The sequence below is a fragment of the Bactrocera tryoni genome, chromosome 3 (assembly GCF_016617805.1).
Source record: "Bactrocera tryoni isolate S06 chromosome 3, CSIRO_BtryS06_freeze2, whole genome shotgun sequence".
NCBI classification, from domain to species: domain Eukaryota; kingdom Metazoa; phylum Arthropoda; class Insecta; order Diptera; family Tephritidae; genus Bactrocera; species Bactrocera tryoni.
Window position 1 is genome coordinate 75,703,528 of NC_052501.1, and position 27,371 is coordinate 75,730,898.

Sequence of the window (27,371 nt, forward strand, 5' to 3'; positions counted from 1 at the left end):
TAAAAAAGTAGATTCTTTGGAGACATTTTAGGACATTTTAACTGAATTTTTTGTTGTTGTAGCGGCATAGAACAGTTTCCACATACCATTTTAGACAGGTTAAGTTACCGTTAACCTTCAATTCAAGGTATGACGTAAGCACATATGGTATTTAGTTTCGAACCCAAGGATGGAAGGTCCCTCCAGAATCTAAATATCAGCGCGAACGTCTCCAAGCGAGTTGTTAGTTGTTGTAGATTTTATTTTGGACACCATTGTTATATGAAGTGAAGTTCATGCAGTTTCTTGCTGAAAACACACCTTCTAGGTATTTTTTGGGATATTTTTTTGTTGAAGCAAATTTTTATACATAGGTAAGTTAAGTGAAGTTCTTGTAGTTTTTTGCAGAAAAAACATAAATATCCTTTAGGTAATTTTAAAGGAAATTTTGTGTTGAAGGAAATTTTTATATATGTATATGTTGGTAAGTTAAGTGAAATTCATGTAGTTTTTTGCTGAAAAAACATAAATATTCTTTAGGTAATTTTTGGGGAAATTTTTTGTTGAAGGAAATTTTCATATATAGGTAATTTAAGTGAAGTTCTTGTGTTTTTTTGCTGAAAAAACATAAATACCTTCTAGGTAATTCTTAGGGGAATTTTTCTGTTGAATGAAATCCTTATATATGGAAAGTTAAGCGAATTTTTGCAGTTTCTTGCTGAAAAAACATAAATACATTTTAGGTAATTTTTGGGATATTTTTTTGTTGTAGCAAATTTTCATATAAAGGTAATTTAAGTGAAGTTCGTGTGGTTTTTTTTGCATAAAAAACCTAAATACCTTTTAGGTAATTTTTAGGGGAATTTTTCTGTTGAAAGAAATTTTCACTTTCATATATAAGTAGTTCTTTGAGCAGCTTAAAAATATGACCAAATAATTTTGAGAACAATCGACAGTCTTTTGCCGGGTATATAATAAATCTGGGTTCCAGTTACTTGACCTAACTGTCGTGAGACTGGAAGCCGCTAGCTCGGATAACGAAGAGTCGACTGACGTGCTGAAAGCATGACAATAGTTTAAATCCTTAACCGTAGCATACTTCTCGGCGTAATGGTTCATAGACACGTTGGACAAAAAAAAGAAGCTGGCCAAACGATGACTAAGGCTATGGTTACGATGGATTTTTTGTTGTATTTTCCATAGACTTTTCAGAGTTGCTGCTGAGTTCATTGCGGTTAGCTAGATATGATCAACTCGGTAGTGATAAGCTCATCTGTCGTATGTGTGATATGTGTGGTTGTCCGATCTGGACGATTCCGCCAAATGATCAATGGAATATCAAAATGCACCTATGGACGTTTTAAATTTCATTGGAATATCTGAAACACTGACGAACAAATTTTCATAATCTCTAAAACACTTCGTCTTAAAAATCTCGAAACGCTTTTTAGACCCATAGTCTCTTAGACATAGTTGTTCAGCATGATCAGAGAATGTCATTAGAAGTAGAATGTTCTGAAGTAGATAGAGTTACTGCCGGAAAACGGCAGTAATACTGAGTTGCAAGAAACGGAATAGCTAAAGGGACTGCCAAAAGTTGGATACCGAACCAGTTCAAGAAATACGCAAGGCGCAAGGCGACACACAATGACATTTTCGAAAGTTCTGATAGACGGATCGAGGCAGATAATGTCCTTAAAAACAGGGCAGAAGTAGTTAAAGTAACTGTGGGAAGCGGCAGTTCTGGAAAACGAACTAGCTGATTAGAATGCCGAGAGTTGGCTATCGAACCAATTCGGGAAATACGCAAGGCGCTAAACACGATAGACAACGAAATTTCCGAAAGCGCTGCAAGACGGATCAAGGTAATTTGGAATGCCTTAGGGACCCGCAGGGTCGCCCAGATTATCTGCAAGGGAGCGGAAGGAAAATACGTAAGCTGTCTACGCACACGGTCCGAAAAGATTGCAGTACGGTTGTTGGTCTAGTCACAGGTCTCAAATTACTGCACGACCTAAACTTCCTCTTCTTATAGATTAACGTTTACATGGTTATAGCCGAGTTTACAAGTTGTAAAATCGACCTAAACTTCAGCTCGCGTTTAGTAATGAGCCTTCACCTGGCATTGCAAGGAAAGTGTAGGTCTATGTATGGCGTGACAGCCAGCCAGTATAAATTGACTTAAGCTGAGAGGCTGAAAAAGTGATAGCAGCGTTCGCAAGTTAGATCAGATCTAGGGAATTTGAACAAACCTAGATTTACAATCAAGCTTGAGCAAGAGCCAGACATCTTAGGCGAACACTGCCAATTTATCACACCTACTATTTAGATGTTCTATGTGTGCCTGGAAGCGTTCCAGATTTACTTATATCAGGTTAAGCTCTGTCACTGCGCTGGAGTTCTACAAAATGTTTCTGCTAGTATAACAACAAGCGTCAGTCTTCTTCGGCTAATACCTCCAATTTAGCTCACCTGCTATTTACCATAGAAGCTCTTTATGACCCATAATGCGATAAGTATGCGATTGCTGTTAAACTTCGCGAGACCTAAGAACCTGTGAGCCAATTTTTAAATGCGAAAATACTCGAGCGTGCAAAAACAAATATGCGAAACATGCATAACCTATTCTAAAGATGAGTCGACAAATTATAATCATTTCTAACACGCTAACTCATTGAAGATCTGCATGTATTTATGCACAGACAAATAAATTTTTTTGTTGCACTGATAGCAATTTAGCGTGTTGATCGACTGACTGACATATTAATTTAAATTAATTAACAAGTACGATTGCAGCCATGGGCGTGATTAAAAGCCATTGACTGGCGACGAGACATAAAACCTGTCTTATACTTAAATACGTAGTTCTATGATGTTGATAAAAGACAACTGTAGCAGGGACTCTGCTACTAAGAACAAACGACGACGAGTTTTTGGAAAATATCTTCAAACGATCTGCTGAGCTCAGAATGGTGAGGGATATTACTCAGGTAATGAAAATAACACCTTTTCAACTATACGACAATTCGATTACTGCCCAAATATGCGTTTTCTTCAGTTCTCTCTTCGTTCTCTTGTTTGTTTCGATATTTAACCCCCGGTGGGGGTTTCGGACGCTTATTTAAAGGCGGAATCTTTTCGCATTTTCGCGGGAGGTTCATCGGGCGCATGAGGCGTTTTGTGCCAAGCCCTCTTTTCCTGCAGCTCTTGGTCGGGTGCTGCGTTTTACTCGTGGACTTTTTATACCCTGAACAGGGTATATTAAGTTTGTCACGAAGTTTGTAACACCCAGAAGGAAGCGTCGGAGACCCTATAAAGTATATATATATAACATCAGTATGTTGAGCCGAGTCGATTTAGCCATGTCCGTCTGTCTGTATATATACGAACTAGTCCCTCAGTTCTTAAATATCGTTTTGAAATTTTGCAAACGCCATTTCTTCTTCAAGAAGCTGCTCATTTGCCGGAACTGCCGATATCGGACCACTGTAACATATAGCTGCCATACAAACTGAACGATCGGAATCAAGTTCTTGTATGGACAACTTTCACATTTGACAAGATATATTCACGAAATTTGGTATAGATTATTTTCTAAGGCAAAAATGTAATCTCCGACGAAATTGTTCAGATCGGCTCACTATAGCATATAGTTGCCATACAAACTGAACGATCGCAATCAAGATCTTGTATGGACAACTTTCACATTTGATAAGATATATTCACGAAATTTGGTATAGATTATTTTTTAAGGCAAAAATGTAAACTCCGAAGATATTGTTCAGATCAGTTTACTATAGCATATAGCTGCCATTTAAACTGAACGATCGCAATCAAGTTCTTGTATGGAAACCTTTCGCATTTGACGTGATATCTTCACGAAATTTGACGTGGTTTACTGCTTAAGGTAACAATATAATCTTCGAAAAAATTGTTCAGGTCGGTTAACTATAGCATATAGCTTCCATATAAACTGAACACATAGTTACTAACAGAAATGCACGTGTGAAGGGTAGATTAGCTTCGATGCAGCCGAAGTTAACGTTTTTTCATGTTTAATTCTTCCTTCGGTGCTCACTTCCCCACGTCTAAACTTGATATTTCAATCCTTGATGATTGATTATCCTGGGGAAGTTTCTGAAAACTTGTCATTAAGCCAAGTCTTTGCTTCTTCTTAACTATGCTTTTTCCCCAATAACAAAAGTTACTTCACTCAAAATGAAATAAATCACAAACTAATGCTTCGACAGCTGTCAAATTTATACACGCGCATTTTGAAGGTTAGGGCTAAATAAAAATCATACAGATTTAATTTTTATATAGTTCATCGAGAAGAACAAGAAGTCCAACTATACATATGCCAGGCCGGGGACTTTTTAACTGACCTGCTACCTTTAGTTCGGTTAAATGAGAAACCGTTTTCTGGCTAACATGGTTCTGAAAATCTCCTAGCTTTAATACCCAACTCGACTTAATATTTAAATTAAAAATTAATTCCTCGCCTGTGTTATATATTTTTTCCGTGACTAGATAATTGTAAATACTTACAATTTCTTTATAAACACAATGTATACAGTGTGTGTCATTAAGGTGGTACAATTACAGTTAATTTTAGTGTAAATTTCGAAAATTAATGAGACTTGCTTATTTCTCTGTAAAAAAGTGTGAAACGCTGAAAAAAATGGATAACGTTCGACTTGATCTAGTGAATTTCCATTGGTTTCTTTAAGGATGATTAAAGGCATCTATTAAGTCTATAAAATTGGAAGTATAGCAGATCACAGAACACCGTAACGCTATTACAACTTCAAAGACATTAGAGCGAATATCTTCTTCCTCAAGCGCACGCCCAACACAGTAGACGCTAAGGTTTCCGTGGGAAGAGAGAAGGTTATTTAATACTGGCTGAATTGAGATCAATGACAAAAATCGGTTTATATACTAAGTATTGACATAAAATAATCTTATGCAACTATTGAGCCGAATTCCTAGCTGATTGTTTTTATAAAAAACGTTCCCCAGATAGTTTTTGAAAGTCTTTGGTCGTCTGAAAACCTCATTCCTTTTGAGATCATAGCACATCTGAAGCTTAAAAAAGCGTCTTCTTCAATCGTTAGCTCAACTTTACCTCACTTAAGTCGGCAAAAGGTAACGGCAATTTGAGAATTTTCCTACATGGCCTTTAAGCAGCTGGCATAATTAAATACAGTTCCATCACACGAACAATTAGCAATCACTCACATGTGATATTAAATTATAGTAATATTAAATTTAAATAAATTTGCATACCAGTATGTTGACGTGAGTTATTAATGAGTACTAACATCTTTTGACAATTAAATAACACTTTACTAACATTGCTGCCGTTCGTGTTTGTAACCGATGGAGGGTGGAGCGTCGCCGACGTTTTGTTTTCGTTGTATAACTGTGTTTTTATGAACTGTTTAATGCGATTTTTTGCCTAGTATTGTTGGTTAACATTCAGAACGGCATCCAATACGAAATCGTCGTACATTTTTAAATACCAGCTTTGATAGCGCCAGCTTACTACGTCGTACTTCAAAGGCTCTTCGTATTATTATCGCTTTTTAATGCTGATCATTAATCTTCACAGCTGAAATGTTATTTTGGATCTGACTGTCAAGCTTGACCTGTCTAGAAGTATGATATACTGTATTTGGTATTCTCATGATTAGACATGTGTATTAGGGTGGGTAAAAAAACGAATAATTATTCGATTGATACTCTGAGAAATCGGTTTTTAGACACCTGTATGGAAATCTCTATAAGGATGAGCTCTTAATTGTAACCGGAAGGTTATTCGTTTTACAGTTTTCAGACTGTTTTTGGTATTCTCATGGTTAGACATATTTATTAGAGTGAGTAAAAAAACCGAATTTTTTTTCGATTTTTACTCTGAAAAATATGTTATCTCCGCCTTACAGTTTTCCATTATTTTTCTGATTATCAGATAGAAAAATCCATATCTAGCTTTTAACTATTTGAAATAATATTTCGTTTTATAGATTTTGTAGGGAATTGAATGTTCTACAAGAAGGTCCTCCACAATTTTTTCGTAAACCTAACCGTTTAAAAGATATTGACGGTTAAAGTTTGAATATTTTTAGGCAAAATTTTTATTAAATGAATTTTTTTCATTTATTTTTTTATTTATTTCACTCTTATTATAAATCGGCGAAATCAGGTTTGTATTAGTTTTGCAGGAAATTTACTGCTCTTCGCAAATCTCTTTCTGAGAGTGCCGAAAGCCACCAATGAAATTTGTGCAGTTTACGGAGACGATGCTATAACAGTTCGTGTAACAAAACAATGGTTCGCTTGCTTCCGTTCTCACAAAGCCAGTTGGTCACAAAGCCTGAATTGGCGCCTCGAAAGGTTATGCTGATTGTTTGGTGGTAATGGAAGGGAATCAACCACTATAAGCTGCTCTACTTTGGTCAACCGATTGATTCTACATTTTAGTGTCAACAACTGACGAGACTGAAGCAAGCAATCGGAAAAAAGCAGCCAGAACTGATCAAGAGAAAGGGCTTCGTTTTGCTTCAGGAAGTAAAGTTGGCTTCACGAGAAGCCTGTAAAAATTATTTGTCGCAGTTTTTCGTCGAGAAACCAGAACAGTTTTACACTGAGGGAATAATGTCTCTAACAGAAAAATGGCAAACAGTGGTCGCCCAAAATGGTATATAATTTAGGTAGTAAATATTCATAATTTGGATTCGTTGAAGAGAAATGTCAAAAGAGCGGAAAAATATGGTGTCCTTTGCTGTCTCTATCGGTCTACTTTTGTAGTACCCTATTGAAGAACACTATATATAATATAAAGTCCACTTGAGTGCTAATGTAGTACGAACTTTGTTGTATGAGTGCCAGGGGAAAGTTGTAAATAATTTTGGCAACAAGCTTAACTGCTCTTAAATAAACATAAATAATTTTTTGACTCTCACTATCTTAAGTACTTAAATACATATATACGAAATTATCTGCAGAAGCACACATGAAGGCGTTTTGCCAGCATCAATCTACAGCTAATCATTAAGTAGAACCAAAGATTTTACAAAGGGGAAGACATATGCATCAAAATAGAATGGCTTCCACAATTATAATAACACATATAATATACTATACAATAAACGCAGTATTTGCATGGCTGAGCAAATGGAAAGTAAGCGATAGATGCTTTGTTATCTACCATATGCGCGAAGTTGACGGTATAAAAGCGCTAAAGCAAGCGCCGCCACAACTCAGTCGGTCAAATACGCCAAATGCTGCGGGCAAATATTCATTTTTATACGAAATTGTTGAGTAGAACAAATTTATTGTAAATAGAGAGAAAAAATCGGTGCGTTTCGAAATGTTTGTATCAAATGTGTTAACCGGCCTTGGCGGCGCGCTAATCGGCAATCTAACCGAGATCCTGGCCACATTGGCCTTCGTCTGCTTCGCGCTATACATTTGGTTACAATATCAATATACATATTGGCGTCGTCACCGTATACCTTATATTGAACCGTCTATGTTTTTTGGCAATCTCAAAGGTATTATCAATTCCGACACCGATCCTTGCACCTGGTTTCAGCATTTGTACAATAATGAGAAGGCCAAAAATCTCGCAGCTGTCGGTATCTATATATTTAATAAGCCTTCACTGCTGATACGTGATCTGGAGTTGATCAAAGCCATTTTGATTAAGGATTTTAATTATTTCTCAAATCGTTATGCGTCGTCGGATCCACATTCCGATTCGTTGGGTTCGGATAACTTGTTCTTCGCTAAGAACCCGCGTTGGAAGGAGATACGCGTTAAGTTGACGCCAGTTTTTACTAGTGGAAAAATGAAGCAAATGTTTCCGCTCATTGAAGAGGTTAGTAAAAAATTACAAAAAAAAATTACAAAAAAAATTCAAAAAAAAAATTACAAAAAAAAATTACAAAAAAAAAATTACAAAAAATAAATAAATAAACGAAAAATTAAAAATAAAATGTTTTGGTAAAAAAAATATGAATTAAAAAAATTACAAAATATAAAATAAAACTTAAAAAAATACAGAAAAATAAAAAACTAAATTTTATTTAAAAAAATTAAATTTTATATAAAAAATGTTCAAAAAATAACATGAAAAGACTATAAAAAGCTGTTAATACAAAAAAAGCATCAATAAAAAATTGTAAAAATTACTTAAAGTGTGACTAAGTCAGTGTTTGAAGCAGTGTTTGAACTTAAATACGGTTTGAAAATATGATGTGGTGTGCAACTTGGATACTCAACAAATCTGAAAGAAAAGTTTGCGACTCATGTGCTTAGTGGTCTGTGAAGTATGTGAGGTTTTCTGTTTACGAATTTGAGTTCAAAAAATTCTCATCACTTAAGTTTCCTCGGGTAAAAAACAGCCTTTTTTCACCAATTTTTTTCTCATGTAAAAAATTAAATATTTTATTAGAATTTTTTATTGTTACAAACATACACTATTAACAAAATAATTCAGAAATTTTCGGAAAAATATATTTTGGCCGAGATTGCAAAGCTATTTCCGATGACTCTTCGGAAAAATATGCGCAGGCGTTGGCAGGATAACTTACAGCATCATTTAAAGTGAAAAAATACGTGGTTTAGTTAAAACCTTAACTTAGAACTTGGACGAAGCAAAAAAAACTGAAAATTTGAAATTTTTACAAAAAAGAAAATTTCGCAAATTTTTTTTCAAATAGTTGCAATCGAAAAAAACCTACGTCCAAGTCTTTAAGAATTGTATCTTAAAGACCTGTATATGAAGTTCTCGAGAAATCTTGGCAACCGACTTCAAAAACACCGTTTCGAGAAAAAAGCGTTTAACGACGGCGCACTTAGCCCAGCTAGCCGCGATCGCACAAGTTATCAAGGCTGTATCTCCGAAACTATTACTCTTGAAAATTTAGAACAATTTTCTAGAGGTATTGTAGATTTTAATAAGATAATACAAAAATTCGATTTTTTGAAACCCGAAAACCCATAAAATTAGCAAGGAAGGCCTCTCATCATAGGCTAGTGATATTAATATTAACAAGTAAGGAAGTAATACCTTCAGGACCATAAGGCTTGTTAGCTATAAGGGGTCTAGTCTTAGCTTTCACCCGATTTATTCAATCTCAGCATAAATATGCAACGTTATTAAAAAAATTTTAATAATATAACTCAGCTATTGGCCGATTGTTGCGTAATAAAGTCACCCGCAAGTTCGAAAATCTTTATATTAAGTGTATGAGCGCTAAAGGAAGTTCCAAAGCTTTCAAATACGGTCGGGAGATCGTTGAAAACATCACGTTCTGGACGACCTTCGACCTCTTCAAAAGAAAAAATATTAAAAAGTGAAGAATATGGTGCTTAAAAATCGTCAGTCAAGTGTTAGAAAGATAGCAAGAGAGCTCGACAACTCTCGCGAGTCTGTTTGAATGATTTTGATGGATATTTGAGTATGAAACGTGTTCTGGCTCGACTCGTCATGATAAAGCTGAAATTTTTTCAAAAAGTTCTAATGCCACCATCAATGGAGAGCATTATAACTGCCGCTGAGACATTGGTTTAAGACTTTGCCATGCAAACAAGTCAACAATCATCGGAATGGAAAGTAAAAAAACCACGCCGAAGTCGTTCCAAATTCAATGTGATACTCGTTGTTTTTTCGATATTAGTGGTTTGGTGCATCATGAATTTGTTGTGGATGTAGGAACAGTCAATAAGGAATTCTATTTGGCCGTACTGAGGCGTTTGCATGAGAACATTCGTTGAAAACGGCCGGAATTGTAGAAGAAAAATTCATGGATTTTACATGGTGATAATGTACCTTAGCATCGAGCCACGATTGTGACCGAATTTAAATCCAAAAACGCAATGAAAAACATCGTTAAATCACTGTGTTGCCCAGACTTGGCTCTTGTTCCCAAGTACTTGCCTGGCTTCAAAACTTTAAAGTTAAAAGATTATGAAATGTTTGGTTATACCCGAACTTAGATCTCCTTGACTTGTCTTAATACTTTTTACTTTCATAAACAATATTATTAATTCGAAAATTTCTTCCATTTTCGAAAGAAAATTTAATAACAAAATTATCTAAACATATTCCCAGGTCGCACGTGAATACGACAAATATCTCTGCGCATTGAAAATGGATGCGAAAACCAACTCCACAATACTAGAAGTAAAGGAACCGAATGCGCTCTACACAACCGATGTGATATCGATCACGGCCTACGGCATACAAGCAAATAGTCTCAACGATCCGAACGGTATTTTCCGTAAAAGTGGCAAGAAAATCTTCACATTTACTTGGTTGCGTTCCATGGAGTTCAAAGCGTTCTTTTTCATACCCACATTGGTTAAGCTTTTCGGCTTCAAAGTATTTTCCAAACAGACCACAATCTTTCTGCGCGACACAATCAATCATGTGATGGAGGAACGCATCAAAAGGGGTAATGTGCGCAACGATTTAATCGATATTTTGATTAAATTCAAACAGGAGGCCGAAGAAGAACTGAAAGAAGGCAAGAAACCGTTCATTTTGGAGAAAGACGCTTTGGCGGCGCAAGCAGCCATTTTCTTTTCGGCTGGCTTCGAAACGTCATCTTCCACAATGTCATTCGCTATGTTTGAAATGGCGCAAAATCCGGAGGTGCAACGACGTTTGCGTGAAGAATTACGCGAGGCATACAAGAATAATGATGGCAAAATAACCTACGAGCTGATAATGGGTCTGAAGTATATGGATAATGTAGTGAAGGAGGTGTTACGTCATTATCCACCACTACCCTTCCTCGATCGCGTATGCACACCGAAGGCTGATGAAAAAGGTTATTCGCTGAACGGTTTTGGTTTGGATTTTACAGTACCGCACAATATGCCTGTCTACATACCGAGTCAGGCTTTACACATGGATCCAAAGGTTAGTTTATGCAACGCACTATGCTAATTTTGGTGTTCATTATTCCTTTTTCATTGCTGTAGTACTTCAAAGATCCCGAAACATTTAATCCTGATCGTTTTCTACCCGAAAACAAACACGAAAATAATATGAATGCCTATATGCCCTTCGGCATCGGACCTCATAACTGTATTGGTGAGCGCTTCGCGATGATCCAAACGAAGTTGGGGCTACTCTACTTCTATCGGAATCATTATGTAACGCCCTGTGAAAAGACACCGAGGAAACTGCATTTGAATCCTCGTGCAATCATATTGCAGTCCTCTGGTGGTATAAATCTGAAAGTCGTGCGTGATCCATTGTTTTAGAGATTAAGTGGGGTGTTTGCAAATGAGGATGCTAATATAGCATTCTATACTATATATACATACTTCAAAGAAGATACATATAGTAGGTGTCATGTCTAACATGGGTAGTGATTAAGCTGTAGGATAAAGTTATTTGAAGTAAGTATTTCAGCTTTACGAAGACAAAATTTTATTGCTTTACTTGTAGATAATTACTTGTAGATAATCTAAATAATCAAAATAAAAATTATACTATCAAAAATTTCGATTCAAATGTAACTGAAATTAAAATTGTTCAACTGATGTTGATGGTTTTTAAAAATATCTTTGACAGATTGTTCAGTTCCAGCCGAGCTTAGGAGCCCTTACTATATTGAATCCAGAATTGTTTGGAAGAACGGATTTTAGAGGAACACCTGGTTTTGTTGTTGCAACGGTTATTTAGTCCTCGTTGGGGTGGTAAGGTTCAGATAAGTTGTCATCGAGGTCATCCAACCGTAGGCCCAGGAAATGTGCTATTTCGACGGGGCGGACCATAGGGAGAAAGGTGTCAGATGTGTAAGATTAGCAGAGCATGCACAGAGGTGGTAAGAGTCATAAGGGGACTCGTTGCAAGCTGTCGTACCAGAACGAAGCTGCGCAAGTGTCACTTGACTGGCGGCAACTTGCACTCGTCGTCTGCAATGGGCGGTGGTTTGACTCCAATTACGACATTCACTGAGAGGGAGCCGGTGAAGGTGTTTATGGCTCTATTGTGAATGATGGTAAGTGCGTATCTGAAGTTAGTTGCGTCCGAAGTCTGGTCAGCATATTGTCTTATATCGTCGACGTAGTTGAGAAAGATGGAAGTTGAGGATGATTTCTACGAAAACATGCCAACAGAAACTTCTAGGAGAGGAGTTCCTCAACTGGGAGTCCGGAGTACTATGTTCTGAATTGTCTGAAGCTTCCTCGTCTGCGTTTCACTACATCCAAGTAACCATATTGTTGCGGCGAGTTAAGAACCGGCCGGCCGATTGCCTCGTATGTTGCCAACAACTTTGCTCCTCTTTTCCCCAGCCGGCTAGCGACCTGAGGATTTCCTCGCGGCTCTGGACTTTGGCTATAATTGCGGTCGTGTGAGGATTGAAGGAGCACACGCTTTCGAGTGCCACAGCTAAAATCTTAGGGTTATTGACGGGGATAACAAGGATCACCTGGTGTAAGGTTTTGGTATTTAGAAAGGTAAGGAGTGTAATAAAACGTTTTTGTGGGGTGCTAAACTTCGAAATATTCCAATTATTGAGAAAAACTGAACTTAGCAGATATCTTCTGCAACTTTTTCTTTCAAGCAAGCACTGAATTCTTTGATTAATAGAGAGTAGATTTATAGCTTAACTAAGCCGGAAAAAATATTAGACGGGTGGACGTCTTCTAAATACCATGGATATATTTAGAGCAAGAAGAAGAAGCTTGCAGTAGATAATTTTTAAGCTTACCTTAAAGTATGATCTGGTCTGATTCTCACAGGTAAATGGTGAACTTTAAGTCTGGCAATAATAACAGGTGATCCAAGTAGAGGTTTTGTTTTCAATATCCTTTTATGACAGATTGCGCATGAGTTGTGTCAAACTGTTGTTATATTTGTTCCGTTATGGTCAACATAATCGGCCTACTGAGCAACATAGCTTCGATCAATGGGCTTTTGCAAAGTTCAAAGAAGATCTGATGTTTTCAAGCCAAATTTTGTTCAGCGATAAAGTCCATTTCGAGCTCAATGGGTATGTAAACAACCAAAGTTGCCGCACTTGTGACGAAAAGCAACCTGAAGCAACTCAAGAGCTGCCATTTCATCTAGGAAAAGCAACAGTTTGTGGGCCGGTGAAATCATCGGTACATATTTCTTCAAAAATAATGCCGGTGAGAACGAAACCGTCAGTCGTGACCGTTTTCGCCACGTGATAACCGCCTATTTAATAACTGAAATTGAAGCTCGTGATCTCGGCGACATTTGGTTTCAACAAGACGGCGCCACTTCCCACACATCGCATCAATCATTAGATCTATTTAGAGAACACTTTGATGAGCAGATAACTTCACGATTTGGACCGGTCGATTGGCCACCAAGATCGTGTGATATCACACCGTTAGATTTTTTCCAGTGGGGATATGTATAGTCGAAAGTCTATGCGGACAATACTGCTTCGATTTAGGCCTAGGAGCAAAACATCACGCGTGTCATTCGCCAGTTACCAGTCGAAATACTCGAACGAGTTATCTAAAATTGGACTCAACGGATGGACCATCGTGGCCGCAGCTAACATTTGAAAGAGATAATCTTTAAAAATGAAATGCCAAAGAATGTTCTCATAATAAACATTCCTAATAAAATTTGAAGCTTCTATGTTTTTTCTTAAAAAAAGTAGGGAACCTCGAATTCGCTCATTCTTTATGTATTTAATAAGCCCGCACAGATGGATGGGACTTTAATTATTTCTTCAGATCCACATCCCGATTCGTTGGGTTCGGATAATTTGTTCTTCGCTAAGAAACCATGATGGAAGAATATACGCGTCAAGTTGCCTATAGTTTTGACTAGTGGCAAAATGAAGCAAATATTTCACTCATCTCCATTTGGATTCTCCTGCCGTCATCTTACTTCGTTTGGTGGTATAGCACTGAAAGTCGTGGGTGATCCATTATTTTGAAGTCGACACGGTAGGCTGTTATAAGTTACGTCGTTATTCTAATATGGTATACAGCAATCAGAAATATTTTCCAATAAAATAACTCCAAAATTGGCATATTACAATCACATTTTATTGATTTATTAAAATAATAGTAAATAGGTGGCAATCTCTCCTGTAAGCCTTTATAAATTTTCTTAGTCTTAAAATGTTAAAAAAAGTATTTGCTATTATTTATTCATCTTGAATAAACGTCAAGTATAGTCCACCTTTAGCTTCTAGCATAAATCTTTTCGGATCAAATCGAATTTCCTTCGTTGTTTTCTCACACAATTCCACACGATGCCGCTTTAAGATGTAGAGTAAACCGAGCTTGACTTGCAGCATACCAAGCCGACTGCCAATACAACCATGTGGTCCGGCGCCAAATGGTAAATAAGTCATTGGTTTGATGGTGTGCAGTTTCTCTTGGGAAAATCTTTGTGGATCGTAAAGTTGTGGATTGGGCCAGAACTGGAAAAAATATGAAAAGAATTATTGCGACTGGAAGCCATCGTGCAAACCGGGTTCTGAAGCAACATATTTTTTAAAAAGAAGAGAATATTCGGTACTACATACATACATATGTATTTTCAAATTCTAATATAGGTACGTAAACGGGCACACATTCATATACATATATTATAGAAAAAGTTTCTGTCCCACATTTCGAGTTTTGGAGTACCTTTATAGTTGAATTTATACAAATCTTACCTTTGGATCACTATGTAAGCCCAAAATGGAGATATATGCCGGCACATCTCTGGGTATGCTCAAATACTTCTTTCCCTTGTCATACCACAACGTCTGCTGCTCGCCATTCGGCAAACACTCACGATTAATGAAGGGTGCTGTCGGATAGAGACGCAATCCTTCGGCGACTACCATATGCATGTATGGCATATGCAATAACTGTTTGTAACTTACACCGCCATTGAATGGATCTCGAAAAATAGCAGCTATTTCGGCTTTTAATTTTCGCTGAATTGCCGGTTGCTTTGCCAATTCGTACAAGATGAGCGCGATCAATGAAGAAGACGTCTCAAAGCCCGCCAATAGAAAAATACCCACTTGCGCGGCGATAAAGTCCGGATGACGCAGCCAAAAGCCGCAAGGTTCTGAGTCACACAAATGCCGTTGCATGTTCAACAACAAGTCGATAAGATCGCCGCCATCAGGCTTACGTTCGGTCACTTTCAAGTGTTCCTCCACCAAACGCCGTAAGTAGTCGGCGTATTTGCGTGTGAACACTCTCGATTTAAGCGTACGCACCCATTTTGGTAGAAAGAATATTGCGAAGAAATCGATAATCTTACGCAGACCGGGTTGGAAGAGATCTTCACACTGTGTGCGCATCTCGCAGCCATCTTTGCGTAGACCTGCCACATCGGTGCTATACAACAGCGCAGCTGTGACGTCAGTTGTGTAGAGCGCACACATTTCTTTCACCTCAATGACGGCAGCGCTTCGGACACTGTGTTCGGACGCGTCTTGCTTTATTTTACGTGTGATATACTCTTCTAATTGTTCGGCGTAGGTAATGAGTTTCGGATACATTACACTTTTGATATGTCCACTAGTGAAAAGTTTCGAAATCTCCCGTCGGCTCTTGCGCCATATCGCATATTTGGCTAAAGGTAGCGTTAAAGCGCCCATTGGATCACTATGTAGATCAGCAGCCTCATAGCGATTGGGAAAACTAGTAAACTGTTTCGTGAGTAACTGCTCGATCAATTGCGGTTCGCGTATAAGCAGCGCGGGCGTTTGTAGTATAAAGAAACCAAAAAATGGTGCCGATTGGAAGTTTTGCTCTTCGTAGAGCCCGCGAAAGTAGTCGCCGAAAGAAGAACGTAACAACAATAGTGATTTTAAATTTCCCAAAAGCGGTGTGGGCTTGAGATATGGTATTTTACGACGATGCCAATAACTGTAACGACGTTGCAACCAAAGTTGTATTAAGGTCATTGCGACAAAGATGAGCGCTATTGTGATCAGCAGTTGGTAGCCGTAGACCGACATGACTTTTGTTGAGCTCTGAAAAATCAATTAAAGCAGAATGTTAAATATTTGGTGCGATGATGCTAAATGCTCTGTTAGCGATGTTCAAGTAACTACGAAGTCTTAAATTTTGTTCAAAGTCCTGTCGACTGCTGGTCTAGCCCAACCCTTAAGGGGTCAGTAGGGTAATCTTTTTTAAATTTTTTTTTATTTTTTTTTTATTTTTAGCATTTACTGTTCCCTTATACTCTAAGAATTAATGTAGAAACCCACTTTACCATTGGAAGGTTTCGAAAAAGGCCCAAAAAGAATAATATCGCTCGACGTTCGGAGCGCTCGGAGTGCATACCTGGCACTTTAAACGTGTTTTTATCAAAACACACTTTTTTAGACTGGCGGACATGATTCCGGTCGAGCTACTGAACCGATTTGCTTAATTTTATTTTAAATGTTCACAAAATGCCCGCCTGTCGTCCCTATCAGATTCATAATTTTTTATTATGATCCAAACATGAGAAAACGTGTCCGCCAGTAAAAAAACGCATCTCATTCACTCAGCCTTTTCTCCGACAGTTGTCATCAACAAATTCCGAAAAAAATTATTTATACACTCCACGATATACCTCATGATGTGTGAAAAAAGTTCTATTGTAAAATAAAAATTTCTATGAAAAAAAATGTTAAAGAAACCGGCCAGATTACCCACTGACCCCTTAAAGATTACTTTCTATATTAAATATTAAGAAACCTCATTTCAAGTCCCACCTAACCTTCATATATCAGATTTCTTCATCTTCTTAATTGGCGTATCATCCATCCGGACAACATGACCTAGCCAGCGTAGCCGCTGTCTTTTAATTAGCTGAACTATGTAAATGTCGTCGTATATCTCGTACAGCTCATCGTTGCATCGAATGCGATATTCGCCGTGGCCAATGCGCAAAGGACCATAAATCTTTCGCAGAATTTTTCTCTCGAAAACTCATAACGTGGACTCATCGGTTGTTGTCATCGCCCAAGCCTCTGCACCATATAGCAGGACGGGAATTATGAGTGACTTATACAGTTTAGCTTTTGTTCGCCGAGAGAGGACTTTACTTTTCAATTGAGTACTCAGTCCGAAGTAGCACCTGTTGGCAAGAGCAATCCTGAGTTGGATTTCCAGGCTGACATTGTTGGTGGTGTTAATGCTGGTTCCTAAATAGACGAAATTATCTACAACTTCAAAGTTATGACTGTCAACAGTGACGTGAGAGCCAAGTCGCGAGTGCGACGACTGTTTGTTTGATGACAGGAGATATTTCGTTTTGCCCTCGTTCACCGCCAGACTCATTTTCTGTGCTTCCTTGTCCAGCCTGGAGAAAGCAGAACTAACGGCGCGGGTGTTGAGGCCGATGATATCAATATCATCGGCATACTCCAGCAGCTGTACACTCTTATAGAAGATGGTACCTTCTCTATTTAGTTCTGCAGCTCGAACTATTTTCTCCAGAATATATAAATTCGTAATTTGACGAAATTAGTTGTCTTCTTCACAAAAAATACAACTCAATACCCCACGGTCAGGCTCCGAGTGTTAAAACTACAGTCTTCGTGGTGTGCTGCACCAAAAATTTACTACAATTTCTACTCCTTATCAGCTTTGTTAATAGTTGCGAGTTGCGACTATTGGAAGCGTCATCGGATTCCATATTTAATGTAGGTTCAATTTTAAACTGTTGACTGTAACGAAACACAGTCTCTATGATGGTGATCAAAGAGCTGTGGTCTCTCTACTAAACGAATGCGATTGCGACTACCGTTTCTCGATCGGCAATGCACCGCGCCGATGGAGGAAGACGGTTACTCGTTGGAATCATTTCACAAATATCGTTTGCCACAGGGTATGCCAGTTTACATACCAGTTTATGACCAGCATGTGGATCCGAAGGTAAATATGATTTTGTTGTAACGATACGATACACTCACTTTTGCAAACTCTACTCACAGTACTACCCTGAGTCGACCAAATTCGATCCAGCGCGTTTCACACCACACGACAAGAAACAGTTGACACCTTACACTTTGAACTGGATCCGCACGCTTGTATTGGCGAACGCTTCGCTTAAGCTACAAACCAAAATCGGACTCACCTGCTTTCTACTTAACCACAAAGTGACGACTTGTGCGCGCACCAAAATTCCCATGCAGCTGGATCGCAGAAACGGACTCGTAGTGATCCTGTACTGGCTGTATTTATCTAAATGTTGTGTTGCCGTCTACAGATCTGCGTAGATCAGCGTTCACCGTGCGAAACGCACGAATGAGTGAAAGTTGTTTGGTGTCATACGATTTTAAGGGCACAAGCTCAATATCGATTAGTAAACTACACACATTTACTTCTAATTTCTATTTTGCAATCTTAGACTTGGGTCAACAGCACTTTTGCGTGTTTTGGGTAATTTATAAGATTCTCTAATTTTCATTTTCATTTTTATAGTGACGCATGACTTCAAGTTGTAGCACTATCATACTAAATAAGCATGTTCACGAGTTTGTAATTCACATTGACACTCCGCATGACACACGCGATCACGAAGGGATCTTATGCTAGCATCAATGAAAATAAAAACTTCAAAATCTGTCGTATGACGTTTTGTTCACAAAAGAGTTGGGGAGCAATGTAGATTGGCACGAGAGTAGTCTGATAGTTCTGATGAAAGATATTCCTTTCGAGCTCCTCTCAACTTCAATGTCCCATATAGAGGTGGATAATGCTGTGATTATAGTTAGTTACGCCAAGTTTTGAGCCTATTTAATCCTAATTTATCCAAATGAGACAAAATTATTCTTACTTAGAAGAGAAAGTTTGCCCAATTCTCAAGGCTAGTAAATAGAACCTCGTACTGAAATCCGACTTTTTTTAATGTAGCAGTACCAAACTCTCGTCCAAGTGAGTCATATTAGTTTGGCATTTGAAGAACAACAAAGCAGCGGGAACCGATGGATAGCATATTGAAATATAGCGGCGAAGACCTAATGGAGCATGCATCAGCTACTTTGTAGAATATGGTCGGACGAAAGCATGCCAGACGATTGGAATTTAAGTGTGCTCTGCCCGAAAGGGGAGAACCCACAATCTGAGCCAATTACCGTGAAATAAGCCTACTCAACATCGCATATAAGGCTCTATCGAGCGTATTGTGTGAGAGACGGAAGCTCACCGTCAACAAACTAATTTTTCTTTATTAAAGTGGCCTTACACCTGGAAAATCTACCATCGACCAGATTTTCACCAAGCGCAATTGTAGCGATACCTTCCGAAATTAGTTTGATTTTTGAACATTCACAGCCTTGCTGTGTGCTCATAGCGCTTGTCTTTGACAAGTTTTAAGTAAATGGCTTCCTTATGGCTTAACGCTAAGGACAGTGGATCGAAAGAAATTTCCGATGGTGTCTTCTCACATGTATGTAGTGACATAATGATTCTTCAAAATATGCACCAAACCCAGCTTAGACTGCAGCAATCCGATGCTACAACTAATACAGTTTCGTGGTCCAGTACCGAAGGGAAAGTAGGATATAGGCTTATGGGTTTTCTTATTCTCGGCGCTGAAGCGGTCACGATCGAAGGTGTTCGGTTTGTCGGTCGAATGTAAAGGTTAGCTGTTTTCGGCCTAGCGCACGAAGCTCGGCATTCGGATCTACAAGACTATTGGCTTTAATGCCAAAAGCGATAGTGGCAATCACATCGGTGGTGAAGTTTGCACAAATATCTTTAACTTCAGTTACGAAAGCGTCGTCTGTTTTCGCAAATTAATTCAAATGATCTTCCAACTCTGTGCCGATCTACATTACGATTACACATAGTAAAAAATATATATTAATACAAAAGTTAGGAACTAACCTCAGTCATTAGTGAATACATTTGTTTGATCTTTCCCATTGTGAAAATCGGCGTTATTTTCGTTCTCAAATCCTTCCATTGTGAATTGCGTATAAAAAATAGATTATTCGAAACCAAGGGATCATTGCGTGGATCAGCAATCAGACCGCTTGACCGATTGGTGAATTGCGAAAACTCCTTAATTAGCACAGATTTTATAAGTTTCTGGTCACGCAACACTAACGCTGGCCGATTGAATATGTAAATGCCGACTGCTGCAGCTTTTGACATTCTAGCGTCTTTATAAATGTCCGATAGATATAGTTAGAAACTATTGCTCATTTTAAACAAAATTTCCATATTGCCAATCAGTGGCAGTGGCGTCATATAGGGAATCTTATTGCGTTTCCAGTAGCCATATGTGTAGCGCCACCAAAAGTAGACGAGCGCCAATAGAGCCGCCAAGAGGCCTATGGTGCCTGCCGTCAGCATTATAATTTTGGGTAAATAAATTTAAAAGTTTTCTCTGAAAAAAATCTGGAAAATTCGCTTTTTCGGTCATCTAACTGCATACAACCTTTTAAAGGGTTTCATGGGTTTACGGGTTTAAAAAAATCGATTTTTTTTATGGTGTTATTAAATTCCACAACACCTCTAAAATATTGTCCTAAATTTTCAAATTGATCGGGGTAATAGTTTCGGAGATTCAGCCCTGAGAACTTGTGCGCTCGAGGCTAGCTGGGCTAAGTGCATCATCGTCTTTAAACGCGTTTTTCTCGAAACTGTGTCAGTGGGCAAGATTTCTCGAGAACTACTCAACCGATCTTCATGAAATTTTACACAGGTCTTTGAGATACAATTCTTAAAGACTTGGACAAAGGATTGTTTTTTTGTAAAAATGTTTGCCAAAAATTCAATTTTCAGTTTCAGTTGTTTTTCCTTCGTCCCAGTTTTAAGTTAAGGTTTTAACTAAAACACATATTTTTTCCATTTAGATGATCCTGTAAGGAGTTATCCTGGCCGAGCAATGGCGGAGTTTAAACATTTTTTTTTAATTTCAGAATTTCTTTGTTAATAGTGTATATTTTTAACAATGAAAAATTCTAATAAAATATTTAATTTTTCATATGAGAAAAAAATTGTTGAAAAAAGACTGTTTTTTACCCTAGGAAACCCATGTAACCGCTTAAACAATTTGATATTCTAAGCGTTGAATATATAGATTTTATGATTTTGCCATGATTTTATGTACCAAAAACTTTTCTAAGGTATACTTGTTGCTTTTTTTATTGGTAAATATTATTAATTGTTTATAATTTTATGCACAGTTTTTATATTTTGTTTCAAAAATGTATGTAAAGCATAAAATTCTAGTATTTGTTAAAAAAATTTACGTATAACCTCAAATTATTTTTTGAAACGCATTAAATAGGGTAGATGTAGTATCATTTATAGAATTATGTTATCAATGAATTCGAATTAAATACGGGATGTCTCAAAATTAATGCAAGATTTCAATTTGCCGCCATTTACTTATGTAGTAAAGTGTTGACAAACCCTAAAAAATTGACAGCTAACAGTTTAGGCTTGGCTAGAAGTAGAACAAGATGTCTTCGTTGTTGAATTATATTTCAAAAATAATGAAAGCTTGGCGAGCGCAGTTCGAAAATTTCATACAAAATATGGACGGAATAGTGAATTCCTCATTTGTAAGGAATAATTGAAATGGCGGCAAATTTAAATCTCGCGTTAATTTTGAGACATCCCGTATAATTCAAATTGTCAATTGACATAAACATAAATACACTTGAATACATAAATCAATTATAAATAATCGTGTTGTTACAAAAATACAAACGAGGGTCTAATTTTGCGCAAATCTGAAAACGCCAAGTCATGCTCGCGTAATAAAAGAAAGGTAGGTAGGTAAGAGGACTGTCGGCCATAATTAACGCTGGTAGCGCCATTTTTATACAACAACGTAAAACCTTATCTCGATATCACGTTCTACTGAGCTGTTCAAACCATACCATGATGATATCAATATCTTCGGCATACGCCAGCAGCTGTACACTCTTACAAAAGATTGTACCCGCTCGATTAAGTTTGCAGCTCGAATTATTTTCTCCAGCAGCAGATTGAAGAAGTCACACGAGAGGGAGTCGCCTTGTCTGAAACCTCGTTTGATATCGAACGGCTCGGGGAGGTCCTTCCCGATCCTGACGGAGCTTTTCGTGTTGCTCAACGTCAGTTTACACAGCTGTATTAGTTTTGCGGGGATACCAAATTCAGACATCGCGGCATAAAGGCAGCTCCTTTTCGTGCTGTTGGAAGCAGCTTTGAAATCGACAAAGAAGTGATGTGTGTCGATTCTCCTTTCACGGGCCTTTTCCAAGATTTGGCGCATGGTGAATATCTGGTCGGTTGTTGATTTGCCAGGCCTAAAGTCACACTGATAAGGTCCAATTATTTTGCTGACGGTGGGCCTTAATCCTTCACACAATATGCTCCATGGAACCTTATACGCGATGTTGAGCAGGCTTATCCCACGGTAGTTGCCGCAGATTGTGGGGTCTCCCTTTTTGTGGATAGAGCAGAGCACACTTAAATTCCAATCGTTGGGCATGCTTTCGTTCGATCATATTCTACAAAGAAGCTGACGCATGCTTCTTCGCCGGCGTGTTTGAATAGCTCGTTGTTCTTCAGACGGGTAATTGCTATTCGAACTTTTTCATGGTCGGGCAATGCTCCATCCTCATCGATTGAGGAATCGGGTTCGCCTTCTCTTGGCGTTGTACGTTCACTGCCATTCAGCAGGCTGGAGAAGTGTTCCCTCCATAATTTAAGTATGCTCTGGGCATCGGTGACTAGATCACCTTTGGGAGTTCTACAAGAATATGCTCCGGTCTTGAAACCTTCTGTAAGCCGCCGCATTTTTTTGTAGAATTTTCGAGCATTACCCCTGTCGGCCAACTTATCAAGCTCTTCACACTCACGCATTTCGGGCTCTTTTTTTTCTGTCTGCAAATGCGTTTCGCTTCCCTCTTCAACTCTCGGCATCTATCCCATCCCGCATGTGTTGTGGTCTATGGAAACGTTGTAGACGAGTGCTCTCAGAGCAAGCCGTGCAGAAAATCGTTCGGCTGTCTGTTGTGATTGCAGCTTCTCAACGTCGAACCTTACTTGTGTTTGTTGACGTGCGCTTTTTGCTGCACAGAGGCGGGTGCGAATCTTGGCTGCAACAAGATGGTAGTCCGAGTCGATGTTAGGAGCGTACGCACGTCTAGAACACTGGAGACGTGTCTTCCGTCTATCACAACATGATCGATCTAGTATCACAGAAAAACCATATTTCGGGCCCCGGCGAAGTCGATCAGCCTCAACCCATTTGGAGATGTTTCGTCGTGGATGCTGAATTTACCAAAGATACCTTATTTGCCCACCTTGGCTTTAAAGTCGTCAAGCACGATTTTGACATCGTGGCGGGGGCAGCTCTCATAAGCGCGCTCCAAGCGCTCATAGAAGGCATCTTTGGTCACATCGTCCTCTCTTCCGTCGGGGCGTGGACGCAAATCAGCGATATGTTGAAGAGCCTCGCTTTGATACGGATTGTGGCTATACGTTCATTCACCGGAGTGAATGATAGTACTCGGCGATGGAGTCTCTCTCCCACCACGAATCCCACACCAAACTTGCGCTCCTTTATATGGCCACTGTAGTAAATGCCACAAGGACTTACTCGTCTCAGTCCTTGTCCCGTCCATCGCATTTCTTGGACGGCGGTGATCTCAGCCTTTATTTTCACGAGGACATGAACCAGCTGGGCAGTGGCACCTTCCCAATTAAGGAACCGGACATCCAGGTGCATGCCCTCAATTCGTGGTCCTTATTTCGTTTGCCATGGTCGTCATCAAAAGGGGGTCTCTCATCCGAGGCTGATTGTTAATTTTCATTGGGGGTGTTTTTTTACGTGGCGGATCCCAAACCCAGCGCACAACCCTATGTAAGGGATATTTCGCCTTCTCACTTTAGCTCGCCTTCAAACGGATGTTCTTAGGGTACCTAGAGGATACTTGGTCAAAGACCGGAAGTCGTGAGCTGCTTGAGCCATATGTAAAAGAATTGTTTCTGGCCACTCCCAAGTGAATGGCGATCAGAGAACTTTCCTCACTTGCGTGAACTTCTACACATGACTCCATCCTCCAAGGTTAGCAGGCTTACTGTCCAGTTAATAGAGATTATACTTAATAAACACTAACAAATTGTGGTTCAGTAGTTCATGGCTAATGGAGATGTCCGTAGAGAGTATATTTAATAGAGCTTTCACTGTATTTTTTATTTATGAATTGTATTTACTATCCCATCTTCTAAGTTGATTCGAAATGGACACAGTGTGCTAAATTTTACAAAAATCGGTTCAGTAGTTTAGGAGCCCATCGCGGACAAACAACGTGACACGTAATTTTTGTTATACCCTGAACAGGGTATATTAAGTTTGTCACGAAGTTTGTAACACCCAGAAGGAAGCGTCGGAGACCCTATAAAGTATATATGTATATAAATGATCAGTATGTTGAGCTGAGTCGATTTCCATCCGGCTGTCTGTATATATACGAACTAGTCCCTCAGTTTTTAAGATATTGTTTTGAAATTTTGCAAACGTCATTTACTCTTCATGAAGCTGCTCATTTGTCGGAACTGCCGATATCGGACCACGGAATCAAGTTCTTGTATGGAAAACTTTCACATTTGACAATATATCTTCACGAAATTTGGTATAGATTATTTTCTTATTTGTTGCCTACAAAGAAAAGAAACGATTGTTGTTGTTTCCAGGACTACTTAACAAAAGGACAAATCGTTCTTGTTCTGTTGCTAGATATGTATGTAGAGTACCCTAGAGCAGAATACTAATTGTAAGTTATTCATCGAAGTTAAGAAAATCATCTACATACTCGTATCACTGTAGAAATATTATATTTAGGTTAATTTCTTGATTGGCCTCGAGACCTACATAGGTACATATATGTGTGCTACTGTCTATTTGTAGAACCAAAATATCTATGCTGTACAAAACTGTAGCTTTTTTATTATTCTTAAATCAATAAAATTATATATAAGTTCAGTAAGAGCATTCTTATGAAGGCTGTAGTATCCCTCCAGAAGCTTTCACTGATCGAACCGTAGCTAAAACGTTCTTTAAAATTTTGAGTCTAAATATTATATTTATCTTCAAAAAGCTCTCTCATATCGGAAACGACGATTGTTCCGTAATCCTGTAGGTGAAAAACCGTTACAGCGATAAGCTGTTTATGAGCGATAAGCGAGGTAAGTACGACTGTACCGAATTACAACCGTTTGAAATTTATAAATTATTTTAATTAATTATTAATTTCTCAAGGCAATCGCCGGTAATACATATGTATATATAGTAAACTTATTTTATTTTATTTTTACAATGATAGGAAATTATCAAGAGATACTAGGCGCTGACAGGCCCACCGGGTATGCTAGAATGATGTGTCAAAAAGTTCTTCAAGTGTGCTGATAAAGTCTAAGTTTAGTTGTTGTTTGTTTGTGTAGGACTGCGAAATTTAATAAACAAAAGATAGCTAATTTCTGCAAGTCATTCAATAAAGTTAGATCTGGTCTCTGCCAGTCCTTATTTATATTGTATAAAGTCAAGATAACGTGGCTGGAAATACCTTATCTAGTAGAGACAAAACAAAAGTCCAAAAGGTACACACATTGTCTCTACCAAATGAAATATGTACCTTATTTGGTACCGTGTAACCTTGACTTTATACAATATTTGTACAGGGTTTGTCCAGAAAGTAATAGTACTGAAGTTCTTTCGCCGCGACCGTAATTCGGAGCGTGAACGCACCGACTGGATTCGGTAGAGGTCAGAAGTCTCCAAGCACCTGGAGGGTCAAGATAAACATTTTCGCGCGACGTGTTTCTGTGAGTGGTGCAAGCCGAAAATGCAGCGATCGTTAGAGCGGAGGTACACGATTAACTTTTTAAGATCGAAGGCATCGTCCACCATGAATTTGCTCCTCCTGAACAAACCCTCAACGCCAAGTTTTACATGGAAGTCCTCAAGAGATTCAAACAAGATATCGCAGCCGATTGGAAGTTGCATCACGACAACGCCCCGGCTCACACCGCCTTTCTTGTGAACAGCTACCTAACCAAGACCGGCATTCCAACGCTTCCGCAGCCGCCCTACAGTCCAGATGTGGCCCCCTGACCTTTTTGTTTCCTTGCCTGAAAAGGCAGCATGCACCTCGGCTCTCAAGGCTATTCCGGCTAATGGCTTCCGTGACGCCTTCAATGTTTGGAAATCGCGTTGGCAGCGCTGCTTCGACGCAGAAGGAGCTTATTTTCAAAATTTTTAAAGAATTGTAACGATTGGTACAATACACAAATCGAGAAGCAATTAATATAAGGGAATAAAACTTTGCACAAAGAATGCCTTTAGTGTGTGCCACCTTATGACCAAAAATTGCTCAAGTCCATCAAAAACTGTTCACGCCCCTAAGTACCGAACATTTGGACCTATAATAAACTTTTGATTGAATATATCGATCTATAAGTGAGATATATATTTGAAATTCAGGGATAGTCTTTCTCTGATAATGGTATGTCTATATGTCAAAAAGGGTTTAAATCGGGCAAATACTTCTCTGAGTCCTCATATACCAAACATAAAGATTTTCGAACTTCCTGATTACTTTGTACCCCATATTACGACCAATAGTCGTATTTAAGTTATCTGAATGAAAATTACAGAGCGTGTTTTACTCATAACAATGTATCTTGGCGCCTAAAATAAATAAATTTGAGCGAAAACTTGACTTACATCCCATATAACTAATATCAGAATTTTCGAAAATTCGGCTGACTTTACTCTATATAACTGGTTTACAACTTAAAGTATTTTCCTCGCTTTGATTTTTGCAAGTTGCAAGAGTATAAAATGTTCGGTTGCACCCGAACGTAGTTCTTCCTTCCTTGTTGTAACACGATTTGTCCTTTGCTTCAAAATAGGCCTCAGTTTCGGCGATCACCTCATTATACGACGAAAATTTCTTCCCAGCGACCACGAGTTTGAGATCTGAGAGCAGGAAATAGTCACTGAGGGCCAGATCTGGAGAATACGGTGGATGCGGAAGAGATTCGAAGCCCAATTCATGGATTTTTTCCATCAGTTTCATTGACATTGACTTGTCATAGACGTGTTTCGAAGCCACCTTATCGTATTTGGTTAACATATTTCAGGCCACATGATAATCTTGCAATATCAGTTTGCGCACACCATAAATAGTTTCCGGAACATCAACTGACTTTATACGGCCTTCCCGAAATTCGTCTTGGATTGATGTATGACTTCGATTGAGTTCACCATGCCATCGCTAAACACTGTCCTTGATCGAGCTTCATCGTCAAAAATTTAATTAAGGTCTTCTATGCACTCTTGATGAGTTAATACGTCAATAATTGTAAAACATAATCGTTCGAAAAAATTCCATTTTTTGGTTGCTACTGCATATCATCAACCG

At 38.5% G+C, this 27,371-nt stretch overlaps 2 protein-coding genes and 1 pseudogene across 2 annotated transcripts; 1 reads left to right on the forward strand and 2 right to left on the reverse strand.

The window, feature by feature from the left end:
* The first annotated feature begins 7,231 nt into the window (after nt 1-7,231).
* On the forward strand, nt 7,232-11,506 carry LOC120772458 (probable cytochrome P450 6g2). Its single transcript, XM_040101081.1, has 3 exons — nt 7,232-7,861; nt 10,100-10,912; nt 10,975-11,506. Exons 1-3 carry the CDS (start codon nt 7,352-7,354, stop codon nt 11,257-11,259), a joined length of 1,608 nt encoding a protein of 535 aa, XP_039957015.1. The 5' UTR covers nt 7,232-7,351; the 3' UTR covers nt 11,260-11,506.
* Nucleotides 11,507-14,015: 2,509 nt separating this feature from the next.
* On the reverse strand, nt 14,016-18,287 carry LOC120772456 (probable cytochrome P450 6t3). Its single transcript, XM_040101080.1, has 3 exons — nt 18,074-18,287; nt 14,658-15,977; nt 14,016-14,417 (listed from the first exon to the last, which is right to left on the reverse strand). The coding sequence occupies exons 1-3, from the start codon at nt 18,125-18,127 to the stop codon at nt 14,139-14,141; spliced, it is 1,653 nt and encodes a 550-aa protein (XP_039957014.1). The 5' UTR covers nt 18,128-18,287; the 3' UTR covers nt 14,016-14,138.
* A 1,254-nt stretch (nt 18,288-19,541) lies between these two features.
* On the reverse strand, nt 19,542-20,298 carry LOC120770777 (annotated as a pseudogene).
* Nucleotides 20,299-27,371: the final 7,073 nt, after the last annotated feature.